A 20,550-nucleotide genomic window follows, 5' to 3' on the forward strand; every position below is an offset into this window, starting at 1 on the left:
TCTGTGGGAAACACTGAATATTGTGTAGAGCAGATTGACTTACAGTTCGTTACACATTTGCAAATGATCCATGATCACTTTCCATAACTGACAGCTTGTTGCTGTACTTGTGTTTCTTATACTCAACAACATGCCATCTTTTCTTTATTTTCTGCACGTAGCGAATGAAAACTGTACAATTGTTTCTCCTGCTTCAAAGACATTCAAGTAAAATAATGGCAGTGGTCGCTGTGACGTAGGATAAACACAAATCACACTTTGCTCTAGTGTCTGAATTGAAGCAATTACTTATAGCCAGGTTCAAAACTCTCGTAGGAAGCCTTCCTCCGAGATTGAAAATGTTAGAGCGGACAGATTTTTAAATAACATATTCAAATTTCACATATGGGTGACACACTTATTGCCATGTGCTGTATGCCACTCGTTCTCCCTCATCCCCTTCCCCTCCCATATCTCACTTCTCCTCCTCTTCTCCAGCCGTTTCAGTCGTTTCTCCTCCCTAATCCGCGCCTCCTCCTCCTCCTGCTGCTGGCGACACTTGTGAAAGTTTTCCACCACCACGCCCACAAACATGTTGAGCACAAAGAAGCTGACGATGAGGAGGAAAGAGATGAAAAACAGCAGCATCCAGGGGTTGTTGTTTCTTATTGGCTGCAGAGGGACACAGAGAGAGAAAAAGGAAGAGGAGAGGAAGAGGAGGAGGAGACGTAGCATCCAAGAGAACCAGAGGGTGACGAATGATGGTGAGGAGGGGTGAAGAGGGGAGAGAATAAACAAGACGACAATGTAAATCTTGAGTCAGCACAGCACTGTCAACACACATCTATTCGTCCATCTGCCTTTTTTCTTTTCTTACACCTTCCTCTCCTGCTGAAATCTTTCCCATTTCTGCTTTAAAACACAAGATCAAATTGTGCCTGAGTCTGGCACAAACAGAACCAACATACAGTTCAAAACGATGTATACGACTGAATAGTTTGCATTTCTCCCTGATGTTCTTTTCTTTTTTTACTTCCCACATCCTCCCCCATCCTCCCTCTTCCTTCTCTGTGTGTATTTCTTCACCTGCTGGTCCACTGCGACAGCGTCCAGGCCGTCATACATGATGCTGACCCATCCATCTTTACATGACAGAACAAACAGCGACATCAGCGCCTGCAAGAGTGAGACACACATAAATAAGTGTCACGCTGTCAATCCATTTGTACGAGCGGTTAGTGCTGTGTGTGTTCAGAGTGACAAACCTGTCCTATGTTGTCAAAGTTGTATTTCCGTCGAACCCATCTGTATCCCGAACCCAGGCAGTGGGTTTTATTGGTGATGTTGCTCACATCCAGCCCCTCGCAGTGGAAGAACTTCCCTTTAAACAGCTGCATTCACAGACAGATGTGTGCACAAACGATTAACACATACAATAACACTGTGACTCCCAGGTAAATAAGGTTTCACAGAGTGTAACGAGGTTCTTAAATTACTGTGCAGTAAATTACTCAGCGAGCGCCTGCAGGCCTACTGTATGTTGCAGCTCAGATATGAAGTACCATCTGGTCCGGTCTGCTTCACAGTCATTACAAGATGATTCAGTGTGTTTTTGAGAAATATAAGCCTGTGTGTTAATATTAGCTTCAGCATTCATCTAGCATCTTTTAATTTGCAAGCGTTCATTTGAATAGCTTTTTAATTTACAGCAATATTTGCAAAATGGCAAATAATTAAGAGCAGAGTTCACAGAAAGTGTTTATGGTAAATCACTTTTGTTCCTAAAATACCATTAAAATAATGTTAAAACATTATTTTGGCCCTTCAAAATAAAGCAAGGTGGATATGAGTAACAAACTGTTAAACCAAAGAGCATTTTTCCCGCCGCAAATGATTTCCTTTGAAGGACTTTGAGGCCTGAGGCGATGAAACTGTGTGTCGTATTACACAAAATCAAAAATCAATTACTAATCAAAAGGAATAAAGAAATTATTTGTGTTACGGAAAAAACATTTTCTTTCTCAAGCCTTTAATAATTTGCAACTCAAAGGAAAGTCCCATATTGAGACCCACTGTTTTATAAAATGATAATCTTGATCCTTCTCTTTATACATACTGTAAAACTGGGTTTGCTTTTATTTAAAACAGGTTTAATTTGGCATTCATTAATGATATTAATAATACAGAAATCATGGGGGAAATGTTAAGAAAGCCCCTTTTCAGCACAATCCCTACGTAGTTAAACCATTGTATGTTTAATTAATTCCAGAGACTCTGGTGTCTAATCAGCAGCTCATTTGCATTTCCTCCCAATTTTTCTCTTCACTTTGTATTACCTGAAGCATTTTGTGAGGTGGGCCTTGTGAATTTTAAACCACAGTGATCAATTGCTTCTCACATGAGAACAGACAGCCAGCTTCGGATGTCTGGGCACTTAAAACGTGCGAAAAGCTTTAACTGATTATTGTTCAATGCTATAATAAAACATGTAAAAGAAATGAAAAGGCTGTTCCTGCACCAACGGGGAAATATAGAGTATAAATGTTTACCTGGACTCCCAGAATTCCAAACACAATGAAAAAAGCACAGCAGATGAGGACGATATTCCCGATGGGTCTGAGAGACGTGATCAGAGTCTCCACCACCAGTTTGAGACCAGGAGCCCGACTTATCACCCTGCAACACACACACACACACACACACACACACACACACACACACGCATGCACGCACGCACGCACACACACACACACACACACACACACACACACACACACACACACACACACACACACACACACACACACACACACACATTAACAAATACACTAGATAGCAGTGGTGGAAAGTAACGTACTCAGGTACTGTACTTAACTACAAATTTGAAGTACCGGTACATCACCCGAGTATTTATTTTCTGTGCCATACTTCTACCTCACTACCATGGATTGAATTTTTTGCTAATTGTTTAGGTCGTGTTTTGTTAAGAAACATTTCACAGTTATATCTCTCACAGACCCTCTACTGGACTCTATGGGTACTACCTTATCATGCAAGCATTCACCTACTGAGATTTCTATGGACGTAGCCGGCCCCGGGGCGGGCCTACCTGAATGCGTGCGCATCTCACTTCCGTATAAAAGGAGGCCTCGCCTCCTTGTCACTACCATGGATGTATAATAAGAACACAGGTTCACAGGCTGCGACAGGGGGCGACAGTGACAGCTTTAACTGTCATGCAGAGTCTGGGTCTCATGGCGGCTGCTCACGTTGTGGTCCCGTTGGGGTTACTGCATATGTGCCGCCTGCAGAGGTGGTTCTCCAGTCTGCGTTTGGATCCCAAGAGGCACAAACGGCGGCTGGTGACCATCCCCCCCTCAGTGGAGGGCAACCTCCGGTTCTGGGGGTCTCCCGGGCACCTCCGGAGGGGGTCTCCACTGAGGCGGGTAACCTCCTACATCACAGTGTTCACGGACGCATCCAGAACATGATGGGGAGGGACCTGCCTGAAGTGGGCTATAGGTGGGCGCTGGGCTCTAACGGAAACACGACACAGCAACCTCCTAGAGCTACGTGTGGTAGTGTTAGTCCTCCAGCATTTCATGCCCCTAATTCAAGGGAGACACGTATTGGTCAGGAGCGACAACAGCACCACAGTGGCTTATATCAACAGGCAGGGCAGAGTCCGCTCCGCCGCCTTGTTGGCCACAGTGGAGAGGCTGTGGTTATGGGCATCAGAGGTGGTGTTATCTGTGAGAGCCCTCCATATCCCGGGACTGGAGAACAGGGGAGCCGACCTCATGTCGAGGGGCGGCCCCCTGCCAGGCGAGTGGGTGCTTCACCCAGAAGTGGTGAAGCAGATCTGGGCCCAGTTCGGGAGAGCGGAAGTGGATCTGTTCGCCAGCCGGCGCAACAGCCACTGTGCCCTGTGGTTTTCCATGGCCCTGAGCGACGACTCGCCTTTGGGGGTGGACGCGTTTGCACACGAGCCATAGCCAAGGAAGCTGCTCTACGCCTTTCCACCGTTGCGTCTCGTTCTCCCTCTCCTGGGGAGAGTGAGGTGAGAACGTTTGGCAGTCAGTCTGGTAGCACCGGATCGCGTCGGGGCGCTGTGGTACTCAGAGATGACACAGATGAAGGTGGGCCAGCCCTGGGCGATTCCCCAGTTCTGGGGGGCGATGTCTCAAGAGGCAGGTGCAATCGGGGCGTTACCCACTCTGGGCCGTCCTCTCCCGGCTTGGCTCCTGAGAGGGACAGGCTGAGACAGGGTGGATTGTCTGATAGTGTTATTCAGTCTATCCAGGCAGCTAGAGCTGGATCCACCACAGCCTGTTACAGGCCAAAGTGGCTGGTATTCCAGCGATGGTGTGAGGAGCGGAAAATAGAGCCCCTATTTTGTGAATTAGGCTCTATTTTGTCCTTCTTACAGTTATTGGTGGACAGAGGACTTGCTCATTCTACTATAAAAGTGTATGCAGCAGCCATCTCGTCCTGTCATGAGGGATTCAACGGCAGGTCAGCCTTTTCTCATCCACTGATGTTGCGGTTTTTACAGGGGGGCCGGAGGCTGCGCCCAGTAGTGCGCGCCTCCACCCCACAGTGGGACCTGCCGCTGGTGCTCGAGGCTTTGGTCACAGAACCATTTGAGCCTCTGGAGCTCTCCCCCCTGAAAGCACTGTCGTGGAAGACAGCATTGCTACTTGCCTTAACGTCAGCCAAAAGAGTGTCCGAGTTAACCGCTCTGTCGGTGCACCCGAGCTGTTTACTGATTCGGGGTGACCGGAGCGGCGCGACACTCAGACCGAACCCCTCCTTTGTGCCCAAGAACCTAAGGAGTGCGTTCAGGTCGAGGGTTATTCAGTTGGGGGGATTTAGTCTTCCACCCCATGGTGGGGCCAGGGAAGCTAAATTACACCTCCTCTGCCCGGTGCGCGTGTTAGCATTTTATGTAAAGCGCACAGCTACCCTGAGACGCACTGAACAGCTGTTTGTGTGCTTCGGGGGCGGGGTGACTGGAAAAGCTCTGTCCAAGAAACGCCTGGCAGGCGGGGTCCGTGCGCACTCCACACGAGCTGTGGCTGCATCAACAGCCTTATTCAACGGTGCGAGTGTGGAGGATATATGCACGGCGGCGCCAGGCCCCTTCATAAAGTGTTATCTCTTGGATATGTCTGGCTCTTTCTCAACGTCTGTGCTTGCTGGGGCAACACAGGACTGGTGAGGAGGGGGGGGGCTGTTGGTCAGTGGGCATCTGACCCTTTCCCCGGGCGTAAAATGCCCTTACGTTTCTCCGGACCCCTGGAGGGTCGCGGGGGACGTGGGGTGCTCTGGGCCCTTTTCAGGGCTGGAGGGCTCCCCTCGCCTGCCTGGGGGCAGGAGGGGGAGAGCCCTCCATACTATAGTCCCTACACACTCTGCACGGGGTCAGTGTTTGAGTGTGGGGACATAGGGGGCACTTGCATTCTCCCCGTGCTCTTTAGGGACTCAGGAGGGAGAGTGCATAGTGAACCCATACAGGGCTGGGTTTTTTTTCCCTGTCTGCCTATAGGTGGATGCAGGGGAGCCCTCAGCACTGTTTTTTTCGAGCACACGTTTTTTCGCGAGGCAAGCGCGTCAGGGTGTGCTCTATCGGCCAGACTTCTCCACGGTTATAACCGAGGGAGAGGTGAGTGAGGCGCAGTGGCTGCTAAAGCCGGTCAGGGACAGTGAGGTGGAACAGTGAAGTGGAACGGTGTGCTGGACGACAGTGCGTGCATACATCCTGTGAGAGATATAACGTCGGGTTACGTATTGTAACCCTTGTTATATTAGCACAGGCGGAGCCCTCTACCTTGGAGGCACTGTCTGTCCTATACCGCTCGCTGAAGAGTGATGTAGGATGATGGTCAGGAGGCGAGGCCTCCTTTTATACGGAAGTGAGATGCGCACGCATTCAGGTAGGCCCGCCCCGGGGCCGGCTATGTCCATAGAAATCTCAGTAGGTGAATGCTTGCATGATAAGGTAGTACCCATAGAGTCCAGTAGAGGGCTCCGCCTGTGCTAATATAACAAGGGTTACAATACGTAACCCGACGTTTCATCTTCTTAAACGTGAAGATTTCTGGCTTTTCTTTTGAAATATTTTAATATTTTAGGATTTTATTTCAATCGTTTTGAGTTTATTTTCTGCATTTAACACTTGTATTTCTTATAATTTAAGTACATTTCCTGTCCAGTCCTCAATGCAGTGCTTTTACTTGGAGTGATTGAGTGTTTTTACAGTATAGTCTTAGTACTTTTACTTAAGTAAAGGATCTAAATACTTTTTACACCACTGCAAGATAGTATTATTAGAGTAAACACAAAAAAAAACATTGCACTCCTACCTGAGTGGCCGCAATGTGCGGAGCAGACGAAGCACACGCAGGATTCCTAAGATTCGATTTCCACCCGATGAGGCGAGGGAGACCAGGATGTCCACCATGGACACAAACACCAGAATTCCATCTAAAATATTCCAGCTGCTCTGCAGGTACACACCCTTTCCAAAGTACAGGCCCAAAGCAACCACCTTGACACACACACACACACACACACACACACACACACACACACACACACACACACACACACACACACACACACACATATCCAACACAATTACTGAAATAATCGAAAAAAATGAGGTGTAAAATTGGTTTAAAAGTGATTCTGATGCACAACCAGGGAGAAAATTGCCCTTTTTAAGTAAGAAGAGAAATTTAATTTGGAGTGAAGTGCTCGTTCGTGTCTTGTAATGGTTACCTTGATCATCATTTCACCCACGAAGATCACAGTGAAGATGTAATTGGACACACTGAGGAACACTCGCTCCTGTCACGCACACACACAAAAACAAACAAACACACAACACACAGAATTGTGCACAGAGAAACACATTCATTAATTGAAGGGTTTTTTAAGTCCCACAAGATTTAGTACTCTAACTGCAATGAGCTTGGAGGAAAAATCCAACAATCCATAATGATTGTAGTAGAAACATGTTGAACACAATTTTTTAGAACAGCACGTGTTTTTATAATGACTCAAAAACTGCTGTTACATCAGCAACGAGCAGATGAACCACTCTGTAATCAACAGCTTGTGTTGTATAATATTGATCAAATAAAAGACCAGACCAGAAATGAATTTTCAGTGCAGAAACCCAACCACACAGTCGAGGTTGGGGTTTAGCATGTTGTTCCAATGTCGTTCGGGAAAGCATAATGTAATGAGGGACCTCACAAGTATAGATAAATAGAGAGTGAATGTGTGTGTGTGTGTGTGTGTGTGTGTGTGTGTGTGTGTGTGTGTGTGTGTGTGTGTGTGTGTGTGTGTGTGTGTGTGTGTGTGTGTGTGTGTGTGTGTGTGTGTGTGTTGTGCGTGTGTGTGTGCTACCATGCTGTTGGACTGTATGTCTGGTCTCTCCAGTGCAATAGTGATGCAATTAAGGAAGATGAAGAGGAGGATGACATGATCAAACAGCTTGTGTTCGATGACCCTCTGACACCACAGCCTCAACCTGAAGTGAGAAACAGAAAAGGAATTAAATGAGTTACTCCGGTTTTAACGAACATCTCTACTTCACTGCATAAGTCTACGTAATGTGCTGGTTATCACTGGAGAAGTTTTAATTGATAAAAGGGAAAATTGTATTTCTTCATCTTGGATGTTACCTCCCCCCTTCAACTGTGAGTTTTGGTTTAAGCCACTTAGGCCACTCGTGAGAAAAAAATCAAAGGCTGTGTGTGTGTGTCTGTGTGTGCCCCTGTGTGTGTGTGTGTGTGTGTGTGTGTGTGTGTGTGTGTGTGTGTGTGTGTGTGTGTGTGTGTGTGTGTGTGTGTGTGTGTGTGTGTGTGTGTGTGTGTGTGTGTGTGTGTGTGTGTGTGTGTGTGTGTGTGTGTGTGTGTGTGTGGTGTGTGTATTTACTGGTTGTGAGGAGCGAACACATAGAGAGACCACTCTTCATGGTCCAGGCACCACTGAGGCTCGTATGGCTCCAGAATCTTCTTCAACTTCTTACAGAAACTCTAAAAGAAACACACACACACACACACACACACACACACACACACACACACACACACACACACACACACACACACACACACACACACACACACACACACACACATATGAAATAATTGGTGTTAAAAAACATTGCATTGTAGATGTGACTCGTGTTGTATCAGTGCATAAAAAGCCCAACACAGCACAAGTTTTTGTGCCCAGTATATCCTCCTCCCTGCTCATAAATTAAATTCAGCTAATTAAATATTTTCAAAGAGTCTAAGGGTACTAAGGTTGGAATTATGCCTTCGCAATTAGCAGCAGATTTTGAACTTGTGAACACGCTGAAACGACTTCTTTTATTCAATTGTTTTAACTGGAAATAACAGAAGCGGCACACAGTGAAAACAACCTTGTGCTCATGACTCATTTAAACAGTCTTACATCAATATTTTTTAAATCTGGAACAAATGAATAATAATAAAAAATGCAGCAGGCCGTACCTCTTCAATCTCGTCCTCGTCCTGGGTGTCGCTGCAGTTTGTGCTCACGTTAGCGTCATCGGGGTCCGGGAGGTGGAAGGTGGTGCCGTTGCAGTCGGGGGAGTGGAGCATGGGCACCTGCAGGTAGTCCGCCTGGTCCAGAGACTGGTCCCTGCTGCTGTAGTTGGAGCTGGTGTGTGTGTCGGACAGCAGCGACTCCATCTCCCCCGACTGGCTCCTCCGGTGCAGGCTGGGGGCTCGGCTGATGCTCGTCCAGCTGGAGCGCCGGCTCTCCCACGGATCCTGTGTAGCCAACTTCAAACGGGAAGAAATATTTCTGACTGACTTCTTCAAAGGTCCCCTATTATACTGTTTTTCATCAATATATTATAGGTCTCAGATATATACAAAACATGTCTCTGAAGTGTTTGGCTCGAAATACCAAACAGATCATGCATTGTAGCATCCCATAATCCCCTCTGTTTCAGCCCTGTTACTAAAGTGCTGATTCTGGGTCTGTTACTTTAGATGAAAATAAGGGGCCCCTCCCCACGCCCCTCTGAGAGATATTCGGTTAAAATAAAACACAATGGTGCTCTAGGAGGAGATTCAGGTGATACGGTGGAGGGGGGTTACTCAGGTTGGTTATTGGCTAATGGTTACACAAGCCAAAAAATCGTTATGACATCATAAAGTTGCTAAAATCTGATCAGCTCATTTTCAGACAGGTTTTTATATAAATGGATCAGGACAAAAAGAGAGATAATCTTTTTCCCTGAAACTTTCGTAATCTCTTAATGCAGAGGGAACACATGTTGATGTATTAAAGACATGAAAAGTGGATTTAGCATAATAGGTGACCTTTAAGTAAACATCTCATTTTTCAGGGAATACTTCATCTACAAAATAACCATTTCTATATCAAACACTTATCCCTTACCTTAAATTCTTGAAGACACATTATTTTTCTCACAGGCCTCCACTGTGATCAAAGAATAAAAAACCGATAAAAACCTTGATGAATTATCCAGTAGTATGCTCACGACTTTCATAACATATTATCCGTGGGAGTCTGAATTTGATCAAAAGATGTTTTGATAGAGTTTTGCTTTTGCTTCAGTTCATCAATACCTTTCTCAGTTTTTTATTCTTCGCTCACAGAGTTTTCCTCGAGAATTTAAAGTAACGTGCAGTGAGTAATTTATGTTGAATACAAATGGTCATTTTGTGGGTGAAGTATTCCATTAACAGACTGAAGGCACCCTGTGGAGTTATTGGCCAGTAGCACTGCTGTAGAGCAAATACCAGCCTGGACAAACATAAGGCCATCAGATTTAAGAGCATTATTCAGGACCCTTTGTGATCTCGTTTTTATCTGTCAATGATTATGTGACTGTAGCATCGAAACCATTTCTGTCTAGCTTAATCAACAAATTATATTTGACTCCACATGAGAAACTGCACACAGAAAGAGGGGGCAGGACATTAATGTAAAACACCTAATGTGTGAGAGACAGAGGCCTAACAGGCAATAAAAGAAAAAGCTTTTTAGATAGCAAATATATTCATTCCTCTCAAGTCTTGAAAAGAAAACACTGTGCTTGTAAAAATAAATATGTATCCTTCTGTGTGAAACTGGATTCAAAGAAGGTCAAAAACATGTACATAACTTTCCAGGCAGAAGTAAATTAGTCCAACCACCTGAAATGTCACAAATAAGAACCAGTAAAACCCTCATCTCTAACCACAGCTGGAGAGAACACCATCTCTGACAGCAGCGTGCCACCAATTAACCGGCAGCGGCGGCTGAAAAGAGCAGCAATGCATGTCATTTTTCTCTGCGCTGCACAGGTTTGACTCTCTGTTAAACCGCCGGAAAACAGTTCTCTCCTGTGATGATTCTGACACACCACATGATCAGAGCCGATAGAAGCTTTGCTTGGATCCACTCAGGTAATAAATATCGACATGCAGACCCACAGAGTCAATTGAACAGTCCAGCCGAAAAATTGGTACTTCAAGAAATGTTGCTTTGCAAATGTTATATGAAGAAGCAAAGGCCTCATATGTGTCTTAAGAATGCCCATGATGGGTTTTGTAGAGAATCACCGAATGTCAACAAACAAACTCCACTTTGATTAAAGGTCATAAGGAAGCTTTTTTTCTCATTTCGATTATATCAGTGTCAATTTTACACTGCAAAACAATCACAAATCCTCAGCTTTAGACATTCAAGACATTCATCTTTCCAATCAAATTGAAGGTCCAGCTCAACTTTATCTCTTTTTTTTAATATATTTTATCATTTTAATTTTGAGTGCTTCTGCAAATCAACTTTATTGCACTTTTGAATGTGGTGATAATACAATCATGTGGCTCACCGGAGACCTCAGCTCCAGGCTGTGGACGTCCATGGAGACGCCACTCGCCCGCCGCGACTGGCTGTAGTTGATGGTGGGCGTGGCTGCCGTGTGTGTGATGACGGGCAGAGAAGGAGGGGGGGGGGTGGAGCTGGGGCATGGAGGCCTTTGGGTTCAGGAGACCATTGGGACTCAACATCATGGCCTGGATCTTGAGCTCTGCACAAACACAACCAAAGGAAAACATTTTAGTTAAAGGATAATTTCTGTTTATTAAAACGTATTTTTCACAGTTATTGCTACAAAATTCAGCAACAGAGGTCATGTTTTCTGATTTGTGAATTTGAAAACCTGAGGTGTAGTTTACATTTTGTAATTTAGTGATACACATTATGAAGTTTCCCAATTAAGATACCAATTTCTTCAACATATAGTCGTTAAAAATAGGTCGAAGATCAGACCAATGTTTAAAAAAAAGTGTAAAAAAAAGCACAGTTTGAAAATGTACAGTATTTATCTCTGGCTGACTACATTTCTGTTAGAAAACAGCTTTTACATCTCCATAGAGAGAGACACTCTGGGATGTGCAGCAGTTATTAAATGAATAAAGAATTCAAAACATGGAAAGTTTTCAAATTAATAGACAATTTTACAGAATCTTTGGGTTTCATAAAAATGATCTAATAGGGAAAGGTTCTTGGTATTGTTTGCAATACAACTAGTACCATAGGGCAGGTCATAAGTAAACGAGGAAGCGGTCTTTAAACGTTTTACACAAAATGTTTACACAGTTTGGGTAAAAATACTTCAGTTTGTGTATCTTTTCTTTTTAAAACACCCTTTAGTAAAGCTGTTGATTTGTTTAAAAGCTGGATGATCATGCATTTGAGGGTCCATGTTTCCATGTCCAGCTCTGAATTAATATAAGAGTTAGTACCTGCAGCGTACATCTCTCTCAACTTCTCCTCATCCTCGTAACAGAGCGACTGCCTCTCGTCATCTGCCTCGGATCTGTTGGCATCACCCTAAACACACGGAAACACCCACATCACCGGGATCCCCACTATCATCATAATGTGCATCATCATCTTCATCATTTTCTCACTGTCTGTTGACTGGTATAAAAGTGAAAAATGGGGGACAGACTGAGAAACAAAGAGCGGGAGGCAGACGGGCGAAGGGGATCTCCAGTGTTCTCTAGTTGAGTTATGTGCATGGCTTTGGCAGCGATCTGCTGTAGTCACGCCAATAAAGCTTTACTGAATTTAATTAAAATTCACGCCAGATATATGGAGGCAGACGGCTTTGGCAAAGGGTATCTCTGTGTGTGTGTGTGTGTGTGTGTGTGTGTGTGTGTGTGTGTGTGTGGTGTGTGTGTGTGTGTGTGTGGTGTGTGTTGTGTTGTGTGTGTGGTGTGTGTGTGTGTGTGTGTGTGTGTGTGTGTGTGTGTGTGTGTGTGTGTGTGTGTGTGTGTGTGTGTGTGTGTGTGGTGTGTGTGTGTGTGTTTTATGATAGAGCTAGAGAGCGTGAGCAAGTGCTCTCTGATGCTGGAGATAAAAGATGAAAACTAAACAACAAAAGCTCACCAGCTGTGAATGGCAGGCGATATCAAACACATCCTACCCTGGAGAGAATGGTGTGTGTGTGTGTGTGTGTGTGTGTGTGTGTGTGTGTGTGTGTGTGTGTGTGTGTGTGTGTGTGTGTGTGTGTGTGTTGTGTGTTGTGTGTGTGTGTGTGTGTGGTGTGTATGTGTGTGTGTGTGTGTGTGTGTGTGTGTGTGTGTGTGTGTGTGAGAGAAAGAAAGATAGAGAGAAAGAAAGAAAGACAAGGGAACGAACAAAGAGAGAGAGAGAGCGAGAGAGAGAGAGGAGAGAGAGAGAGAGAGAGAGAGAGAGAGAGAGAGAGAGCGAGAGAGAGAGAGCGAGAGAGAGAGAGAGAGAGAGAGAGAGAGAGGGGAAGAAAGGACAACTGTGCAAGAACAGGAAAACAGCGGATAAAGAGAGAAAGGGGAGAAGCCACACAGGCAGGATGCTGGAGATTATGCTCCCGTAGGGAGCTTTGGTATCATCAGCACAACAGAGCTCAATTAGTCCCGTTCTCGCTGCCTCGTTCTCTGGGTAGCTCAAATGAAACTGCATCTTTGCCCCTTACCTCGGCCTGAAAGCCCTCCACCAAAATGGCTACAAGCAAGTTGAAGAGGACGTAGTTGCCGAATGTCATGAGGGCTACAAAGTAGAGGGCGGCCAACGGCGTGGTGGAGGCCATCCCATTATAGAGCACCGCGTTCCAGTCCTCCTGAGTGAGGATCTGCAGAGGGGAAGAGATAAAAGACAAACACCGTCAAACAGAACGAACCAGATATCAACTGTAGTAGCTGTTTGTAAGTATAATAGGAGTCATAATGCAAGAGGGTTCTTCCTTTCATATCTCAGTCAGTTGAACGTTAATGATGCTCATCAGTGGTAAATGAGCTCCTGTGGAGTGCTTGATTCATTACTCTTCCTCCTACTCTGCTTGTGAAGCGTATCTCACCTGCCCACTGGGAGAGTTTTTATATTTTGTTGGAAAGTCGAGAGTGAGCACTCTCAAATTGGAGCACATGAATAAATGGGGAATATCGTCAGGTCTCCTACGGGTGACGGCGGCTTCTGCTGATTTCCTCCCAATTAGTTTTAAAATCGCACTTTAAGCTGTTTATTTAATAGGGAATTTCCTCAAAATTAAATATGTTTGAAGTGTACTTATGAACTCTTCTGGTGTGTCTGTATCTGAGGGGAATAGTGCATGTCAGTGTCTTTGTCTAACCTGAAACACAGTGACAGTCGCCCAGAGCAGGGAGTCAAAGTTTTTTCTGTCAGGTAAGGTGTCTCCAGTGTCTTGTCGCAAACCGAATTTGCATCCGAACAAATGCATTCCCAAGATACTGCAACACACAAACAGACACAAAACAATCAGAAAATACATTACTTTCATTACATAGTAATTTATTATGGATATGTAATACTGCCTGCGTGAATAATTGCGTGAGTGGAAAGGGTGATGATGCATGTGGTAATATGTTTTGCAACAGTGTAAGAAAAAGGTCAGACATAATGATTGCAATTTTCCGAAAGGTATAATTGAAGCTGAGAAAAGAACGGTTTGGTTGGTGAGACTCAGCCTGCAGTATGGCCTTGAGAGAAAGGAAGACAAATACCTGAATATGAATATAAAGAGCATCAGCAACATGCAGAATGTGGCCACATTGTCCATGGTCTTCACCAGCACCACCAGCTGCCTCCTCAGAGCAGGAAGGAAGCGGACCAGCTTCAAAACCCTCAGCAGTCTGAAGGTACGAAGCACCGACAAGCCTCCCTCTGCCTCACCCATAATCTCCCACACACTGCAACACACACAAGCAGCATTATAAACAAAAAGTTAGATTTGCATTTAAGCAAGCAAAGGAATCAATATGTTCTTAACCACAGCTGCAACTCCATGTAAATCAGCATTAGCATCAAAGCACAATAGCCTAATTTCAGGTAAATAAAGTGCTACGTTTTGTGGCTATGTGGCAACTGAAAAGAGGAAATGGGCCAATGCTGTTTACAGCTTACCAGCCAATAAAGGAGGGGATACCATTGTGCGCTGGTACAGTAAACAAGCAAAGCCCTTCCAGCTCAGATACATAATTTAGCTTGTAGTACTTCATAATGGAGTGAATACAGGTCCCTTGGACTTCAGAGTGCAGCCACAGTGCTTCACTGCAGAGCCACTGTGACAGCTCAGGACTCTGACTCGCAGGGAGGATTTTCAAACGACAAAAACCAATATCCACTTACAGAATATCCATTTTGGGGTTAACTTACAGTGAAAGACCCCTCCCTCCCTCTAGAGCCCCACCTGATGATGACAATGACGCTGTCGAAGCCGTTGTAGGGGTTCTTGATGTAGCCAAAGAGCCCGAGAGCTGCCAGCTTCAGCAGCATCTCAAGACTGAACAGACTGGTGAACACCATGTTACTGATCTCCAAAATATCTGTCAGCTCCTTCGGCTGAAGAGGCGCAGTGTTTGTGGAGAGAAAACAGAGAGAGATTGATGTACATATTGGACAGGCAGAGAGAAAAATGAACAAATAAACAGAGACAGACAGACTGGCAGTGAGGAGAGTAAACATGTTTCTGAAATGCCCCTCAAGGCTGCAGTTTAGCTTTATATGGATGATGAAGTCGCAGATATGGAGAGCGCAGCTGCTCCAGGATGTGAATACAGGTGTGCTTTTACTGACTATCCTCTGGAGTAGATTGAGGGAATACACTTTTTATTATTGATGTCATTCATATTACTTAAAGCTGTGGTTCTCAATTTGCAGGGCGGGGCCACTCTTGGGTCTGTAGAGGTATTACAGGAGGGAAACACATGACTGGAAGGAAAAGTTGGAGCTGAATTCATTTGATTCTAGTCAAAAAGGAGTGTAAAGCAAGGCTATCAATATTGAGTCAGACTGCAAAACACTGTGCATATTAAAAATGATCTTACTCTCAGGTTCACTGGAGAATAACTGAGTGTTTTTTTCAGTCCAAGTCTATGTTTAAGTAGTTATTTTCATGAATCCAAAAGTAGTTCATGTACATTTTAGATCATTATTTTCAAATATGTTTTGTCAGTAATTTTCACACTATTTTTGGTTTGTAAAAACAATTGTTTGCAGGGCGATTAAAGGCTTTCTGATTGTGAACAGGGGCAATACAGAAACAGTTTGAGAACCACATATTTTAAGTTTTATTCTTCACATATCTAGAGTGTGATATATCACATGCCATCATGCCATGGAGATCTTGTTGAATAAAAACGAAGGTATTGAAAACATAGCAAGAGGTGGCATTTCTTCATTACAGTAAATACAAACATTGTGGTTTATTTCTCCCAGCTTGACAAACAAACGCAGCAGTGTAAACAAGAAGATGTGTCTCTGAGCATGCTCGTGACATTTGCCTGTCAAAGAGCTACTTTCCGGGGATTAAAAAAACATGAACACACTGTTCATGTTCCCTGAAATGAGGAAGGGTAATCCAACTAAATTGTATGGCTCTGTATTTGTACTAAATATTTTTGAGATGACAATCGAATTCTATGGCACAGAGAAAAAACGGTATCAGGCTGTTCTTCTATTCCTTTATTCATTCATACAGTTCACTCTTGGTTTTGGTCTCTTCAAAGGACCGGCTCATTTAAAAAAGGTTAAAAAAGAGCTGGTCTTATCCTTAAATGTTAGATATTCAAGAAGTCAAGGCCATCCAAGTCTATCATATTGTTCAGGAAATGGGCCAACGGCAATCTTCCCCCATCTCCCACCGTCTCTTTCAGCCAATCACAATGTCAGATCTGCTCTCCTCCTCCTCACTTCTTCACTCGCTCACACTGGCTTTTCTCACTCTGCCCCGTCTCCACACCGCTCACTCTCTCCTGTCCCAGGGTCACGCTTTAATTAACACTTCAGGTCTTATGAGTTTCTCCACCTTCTGATACATGAATGCTCAGCCCACACAAAGTCACACTCACACACGCTTGGTGATCCCATATGCTTGGTGTTGTACGTTTTGATTGGAGGGTGGGGTTATTGACTTCACAGTGATTAGCACATCCATTTTCAATCAAACTGTACCACATCCAATCTGCAAGTGTCTCACACATAGCTATGCATGTGCATACACACGCGTGCAGCCTCTTACCATCACTCAGACTCTTACATACCTGTTCGTGGTACTCTATGCCCATCGACAGTGTGTTAATGAGGATGGCAATCATGATCCCTCTGCTGAAGTATCTGCTGGAAACGATGAGTTCCAGTTTAGATTGGAGTCCCGCCCAGCAGCGCTTGTACAGCCTTTTCTTCGGCTCCGACACCTGAGCATCAACGCGGCGGGGGGGGCTGCTACAGTGGCATGGGCTGCTACTATGACACGGGCTGTTGCCATGGCATGATTTGCTGTAACCATGATGCTGATCTTCAGGATGCTCATTAGCATGTTCACTATCACTCAGTTGGTTGTAGTAGATGCAGTACGGGCATACTGAGGAGTCTCCTGGGACTTCACCTGGCAACGGTAACCCAGGCTGCCCGGTACACCCACCTGCACAGACACAGGGAAGAGGTGATATAGATACGGGTTATTAACATCATACATCCTACATGCACAAGGTTAATGGTAAATAGTTGATTCCGCATGTTGCAATCCTGCAGATGATATTTCGTCACTCAATATATAATCTGCCAGGTAAAGGAGAGCACCTTCATTTAATTATCTGTGAGAAATTCAATAACATGGAAGACACTGTGCAGTTGGGATGCTTTTGTGAAGAGGGGGAAATCTTTTATTAGAACAGGGGTTTGTGTGTGTGTGTGTGTGTGTGTGTGTGTGTGTGTGTGTGTGTGTGTGTGTGTGTGTGTGTGTGTGTGTGTGTGTGTGTGTGTGTGTGTGTGTGTGTGTGTGTGTGTGTGTGTGTGTGGTGTGTGTGTGTGTGTGTGTGTGTGTGTGTGTGTGTGTGTGTGTGTGTGTGTGTGTGTGTGTGTGTGTGTGTGTGTGTGAGATAGGGGGAAGGGGCGTGGAGTGAAGCGGGAGTAAGATTTCAGCAGAATTCATTAGCAAGCAGCTCGGGAGGAATGCTCCAATGGCATAACAACAAAGACTAATCTAGCAGGAGCAGTTCACTTGTCATCACAATTACAACAAATTCATGTTTCACTGGAGACTGATATAGTGAATCCAATCTAGCCGTTCTGTGGTGAGCCTCTGTATAGATAATATGAGCTGCAGGGAAACTTTCAGCAGGCGGAATTGCTAAACATTGCTCTCCGTTACAAAAAAACCTTTTCTGTAAAAATAATTTGGCCCAGGATTGCCAATGCATTCGAGCACACACTGAATTTGACTCAGTTTTCTTTGCACTGGAAGTGTGCCAGTTACATTAACCACTGAGTTGTATACACTTACTTTCTCTGTCACTTAACATTTTACACATGAAGGTCAAACATAATGGGGAATACCACTTATGGCTTCTAGCACTGGATGGTAGGGCTGTACCTTTTTTTTGACATTGGAAACTTCTAGTGAGATTATACAAATTTCAAAGGTCTGTCGTCATATTTCATGACATCATCACCCTAGAAGAAAATAATAATCCGCCAAGAAAATTCTCAATTTGAATAAAGTAATTAATGGGATTACATGAGTAACTCTCTCTTTCTATTAAATTAACTTTCTTTAATGAATATACATTTTCAGTGCTTGCCTCCCTTTGTGTGCAGCAAGCGGGTGAGCAAGTAGTGATTGTTGATTTTGAAAGGCTAGACACCAACAAATAAGGATAAAAGCAGCATATTTAGTTGGATAAAAGCATGGTTTTGGAAATGCTATCCATCTCTTTTTTTTTAAATAATGTTGACTTTCCAACTTTACACATTTTATGAAATGTATGGATCAAACAAATCCTTCACAGCCACCATTGGAATCTATGAATAGGATAATACCATTCATTTAGAGCCTGTTTGCCACAGGTTCAGACAGTGTTATCCTCCCCTCACCTGTCTCTCCTCTGCTCCACTCCATGAGTGTGTGTGGAGAGACTAAGCTGCGAGAGTCGGAAATATTAATGATTGTGTTACATTTTTAGCATCGGCACTCGTAATTCTGCAGCACTGGTAAACAGGGGAAACACTGATTAGTGTAGCTTCATCTTTATCTGCAACCGTGCAGAAATACTGGGTTTAAACAGAATGAATAGACATGCGAGAAAAGATAATTAACAATTAAATGTTGATTTAAAGTTGAAATGTCATTTTGAATGTTGACATGAACGTTATGAATGAAGTTTTCGGAAAATAAGCAAAAAGCCAGATGTTGTAGTCTGAGAAAATAGCAGAAAACAGACAATGTCACTGTGATGTTTTCAGTGTTATTTTGTCAAAAATAGTTTTCTAAAGCCCAAGTATGGAGTCTTTAAAAGTATGTGTTGTGTTTTGCAGCGTATCAGGGAATTAAAGTCAGGATATCTGCTGCTCTGAATTTGACCGTCCAGTTGAATGTTTCTGTGAAGTGGGTCCCCCAATATGTAGGAGTGCATTCCTTTGGAGGAGCCCTTTAAACCCTTTACATCTGAAAATCAGAACCATAAAATCTTCCAGGGCAAGTTCTCAAAGTGTGTGATTTATCCAGAGTAATTTACATTGTCTCTGCCAAGACATGCTGCCGTTAATTATCTAAAAATACATTTTATAACACATTTAGTGTAAGTAAGTAAAAGATGTTCAATCAGGGTGACATGTCTCTTCAATATCCTGTTGTTAATCATTTCCATGAACAGCCACATCCTAATTCCTTCATTTTATGTCTCCCCTCAGATGTAAGGTAATCAACCATAGAGGATGAGATATGTACAAAAAGGTCAGGGAGATTTGTTCTGGATGAATTATCAATTGTTAAAACTGCAATCTGTAGGCTTGAATAGGTTTGACTAAAGCGTTATGACTCTTTTGACTTATTTTGTTAAATACAGGGTTTTGTTGTATGACAGCATTTGCCAAATGTTTTTAACAGATTATTTGTTTATCCAGCATGAAACTGCTGTAAATGTGTGTTGACCTCCCCTTTCATATATCACATCACTTAGTCTCCATATTTGTTTTCTACAAATCCCATAGGCTAAAAATACCCCAAGTGCAATATTATGTAAGGGTGACAGATGCGTTTCCTTTGGGCCTATTACCTGAATGTAGAAATACAACAAAGTGTACAGTTTGCCTAGCAGGCTGATCAAGGACTGAACGCTTTTGAATGTAAAATGAAATGTGCAGGGCATGCAGAAGCTCTTCTCCTTTTTTATAATACTTTGAGCATATTTAATCCACATACACTGTGTCAGAGGTGACAGACTTCTGTGAGCTGCATGTCTAAATGCTGCCGAGGGTGAGTGGGGAAATATGCTCTGTTATAATTTGGGTCTCAAAGATTATTTATTTTAAAGAAAGAATCTGAAGAAATAAAGCAAAGTTACCGATAACACAGGGGCACATCAAAGGGACAGTTCATCTTTAAATCCAAGTATTTTTCTTTTTTACCTTGAGCACTATTTATCAATCTAGATTGTTTTGGTGTGAGTTCAATAGTATTGGAGATAGCAGACGATAAAGCAGGTTTTTTAAAGGTTTTGCTGCCTTTTAGATCGAATGTTGCTACCATTTGGTGTCTTCCATGTTCTTGTCTTACAACTTTAACCCCTTCAGTGTGTTTTCAATGTATTCATATTATTGTAAAATTGAGGTAAACTTAAAGCTTTCGATTGTACTTTGCTCTTTTATCACTCCTGTTTCCACAAAACATGATGACCTTAAAACCAAGATGGCGACGGTCAAAATGTAAAATGTGAGTCTTCAAAACCATGACATCACAGTGACTACATCCACTTCTAAGATACACTTTCTGGATGGCACTCAGCTTTTTGTGCTCAAAGCATCAAAATTACATTTGAAAAACTCAACAGCAAGGTCTCACACCAGAAATCACTACTGAACTACACCAAAACATTGAGCATGAGCCTCTCGTATGATGAACAGAGTCAGAGATTTTCCTTTGCTGGTGTTATGGGGGTTGCACACGAACACGCATGCATGCAGTACGGCTAAATTACACAAAATTACAATGTCCTTTTATTATAAAAACAA

At 43.6% G+C, this 20,550-nt stretch overlaps 1 protein-coding gene across 1 annotated transcript in view; it reads right to left on the reverse strand.

Moving 5' to 3' along the window:
* Positions 1–20,550, reverse strand: part of LOC117556087 (voltage-dependent T-type calcium channel subunit alpha-1H-like) — a 56,135-nt gene that overhangs the window by 12,082 nt on the left and 23,503 nt on the right. The window contains 17 exon segments of the mRNA XM_034231236.1: positions 459–651; positions 1,066–1,155; positions 1,245–1,370; positions 2,529–2,655; positions 6,345–6,529; positions 6,763–6,831; positions 7,396–7,519; positions 7,927–8,027; positions 8,511–8,804; positions 10,871–10,996; positions 10,998–11,068; positions 11,787–11,874; positions 13,001–13,156; positions 13,655–13,772; positions 14,046–14,231; positions 14,732–14,883; positions 16,584–16,963. Of these exon segments, the coding sequence (XP_034087127.1) occupies positions 459–651; positions 1,066–1,155; positions 1,245–1,370; positions 2,529–2,655; positions 6,345–6,529; positions 6,763–6,831; positions 7,396–7,519; positions 7,927–8,027; positions 8,511–8,804; positions 10,871–10,996; positions 10,998–11,068; positions 11,787–11,874; positions 13,001–13,156; positions 13,655–13,772; positions 14,046–14,231; positions 14,732–14,883; positions 16,584–16,963 (2,586 nt within the window).

The sequence above is a fragment of the Gymnodraco acuticeps genome, unplaced genomic scaffold (genome assembly GCF_902827175.1).
Source record: "Gymnodraco acuticeps unplaced genomic scaffold, fGymAcu1.1, whole genome shotgun sequence".
Lineage (NCBI taxonomy): Eukaryota > Metazoa > Chordata > Actinopteri > Perciformes > Bathydraconidae > Gymnodraco > Gymnodraco acuticeps.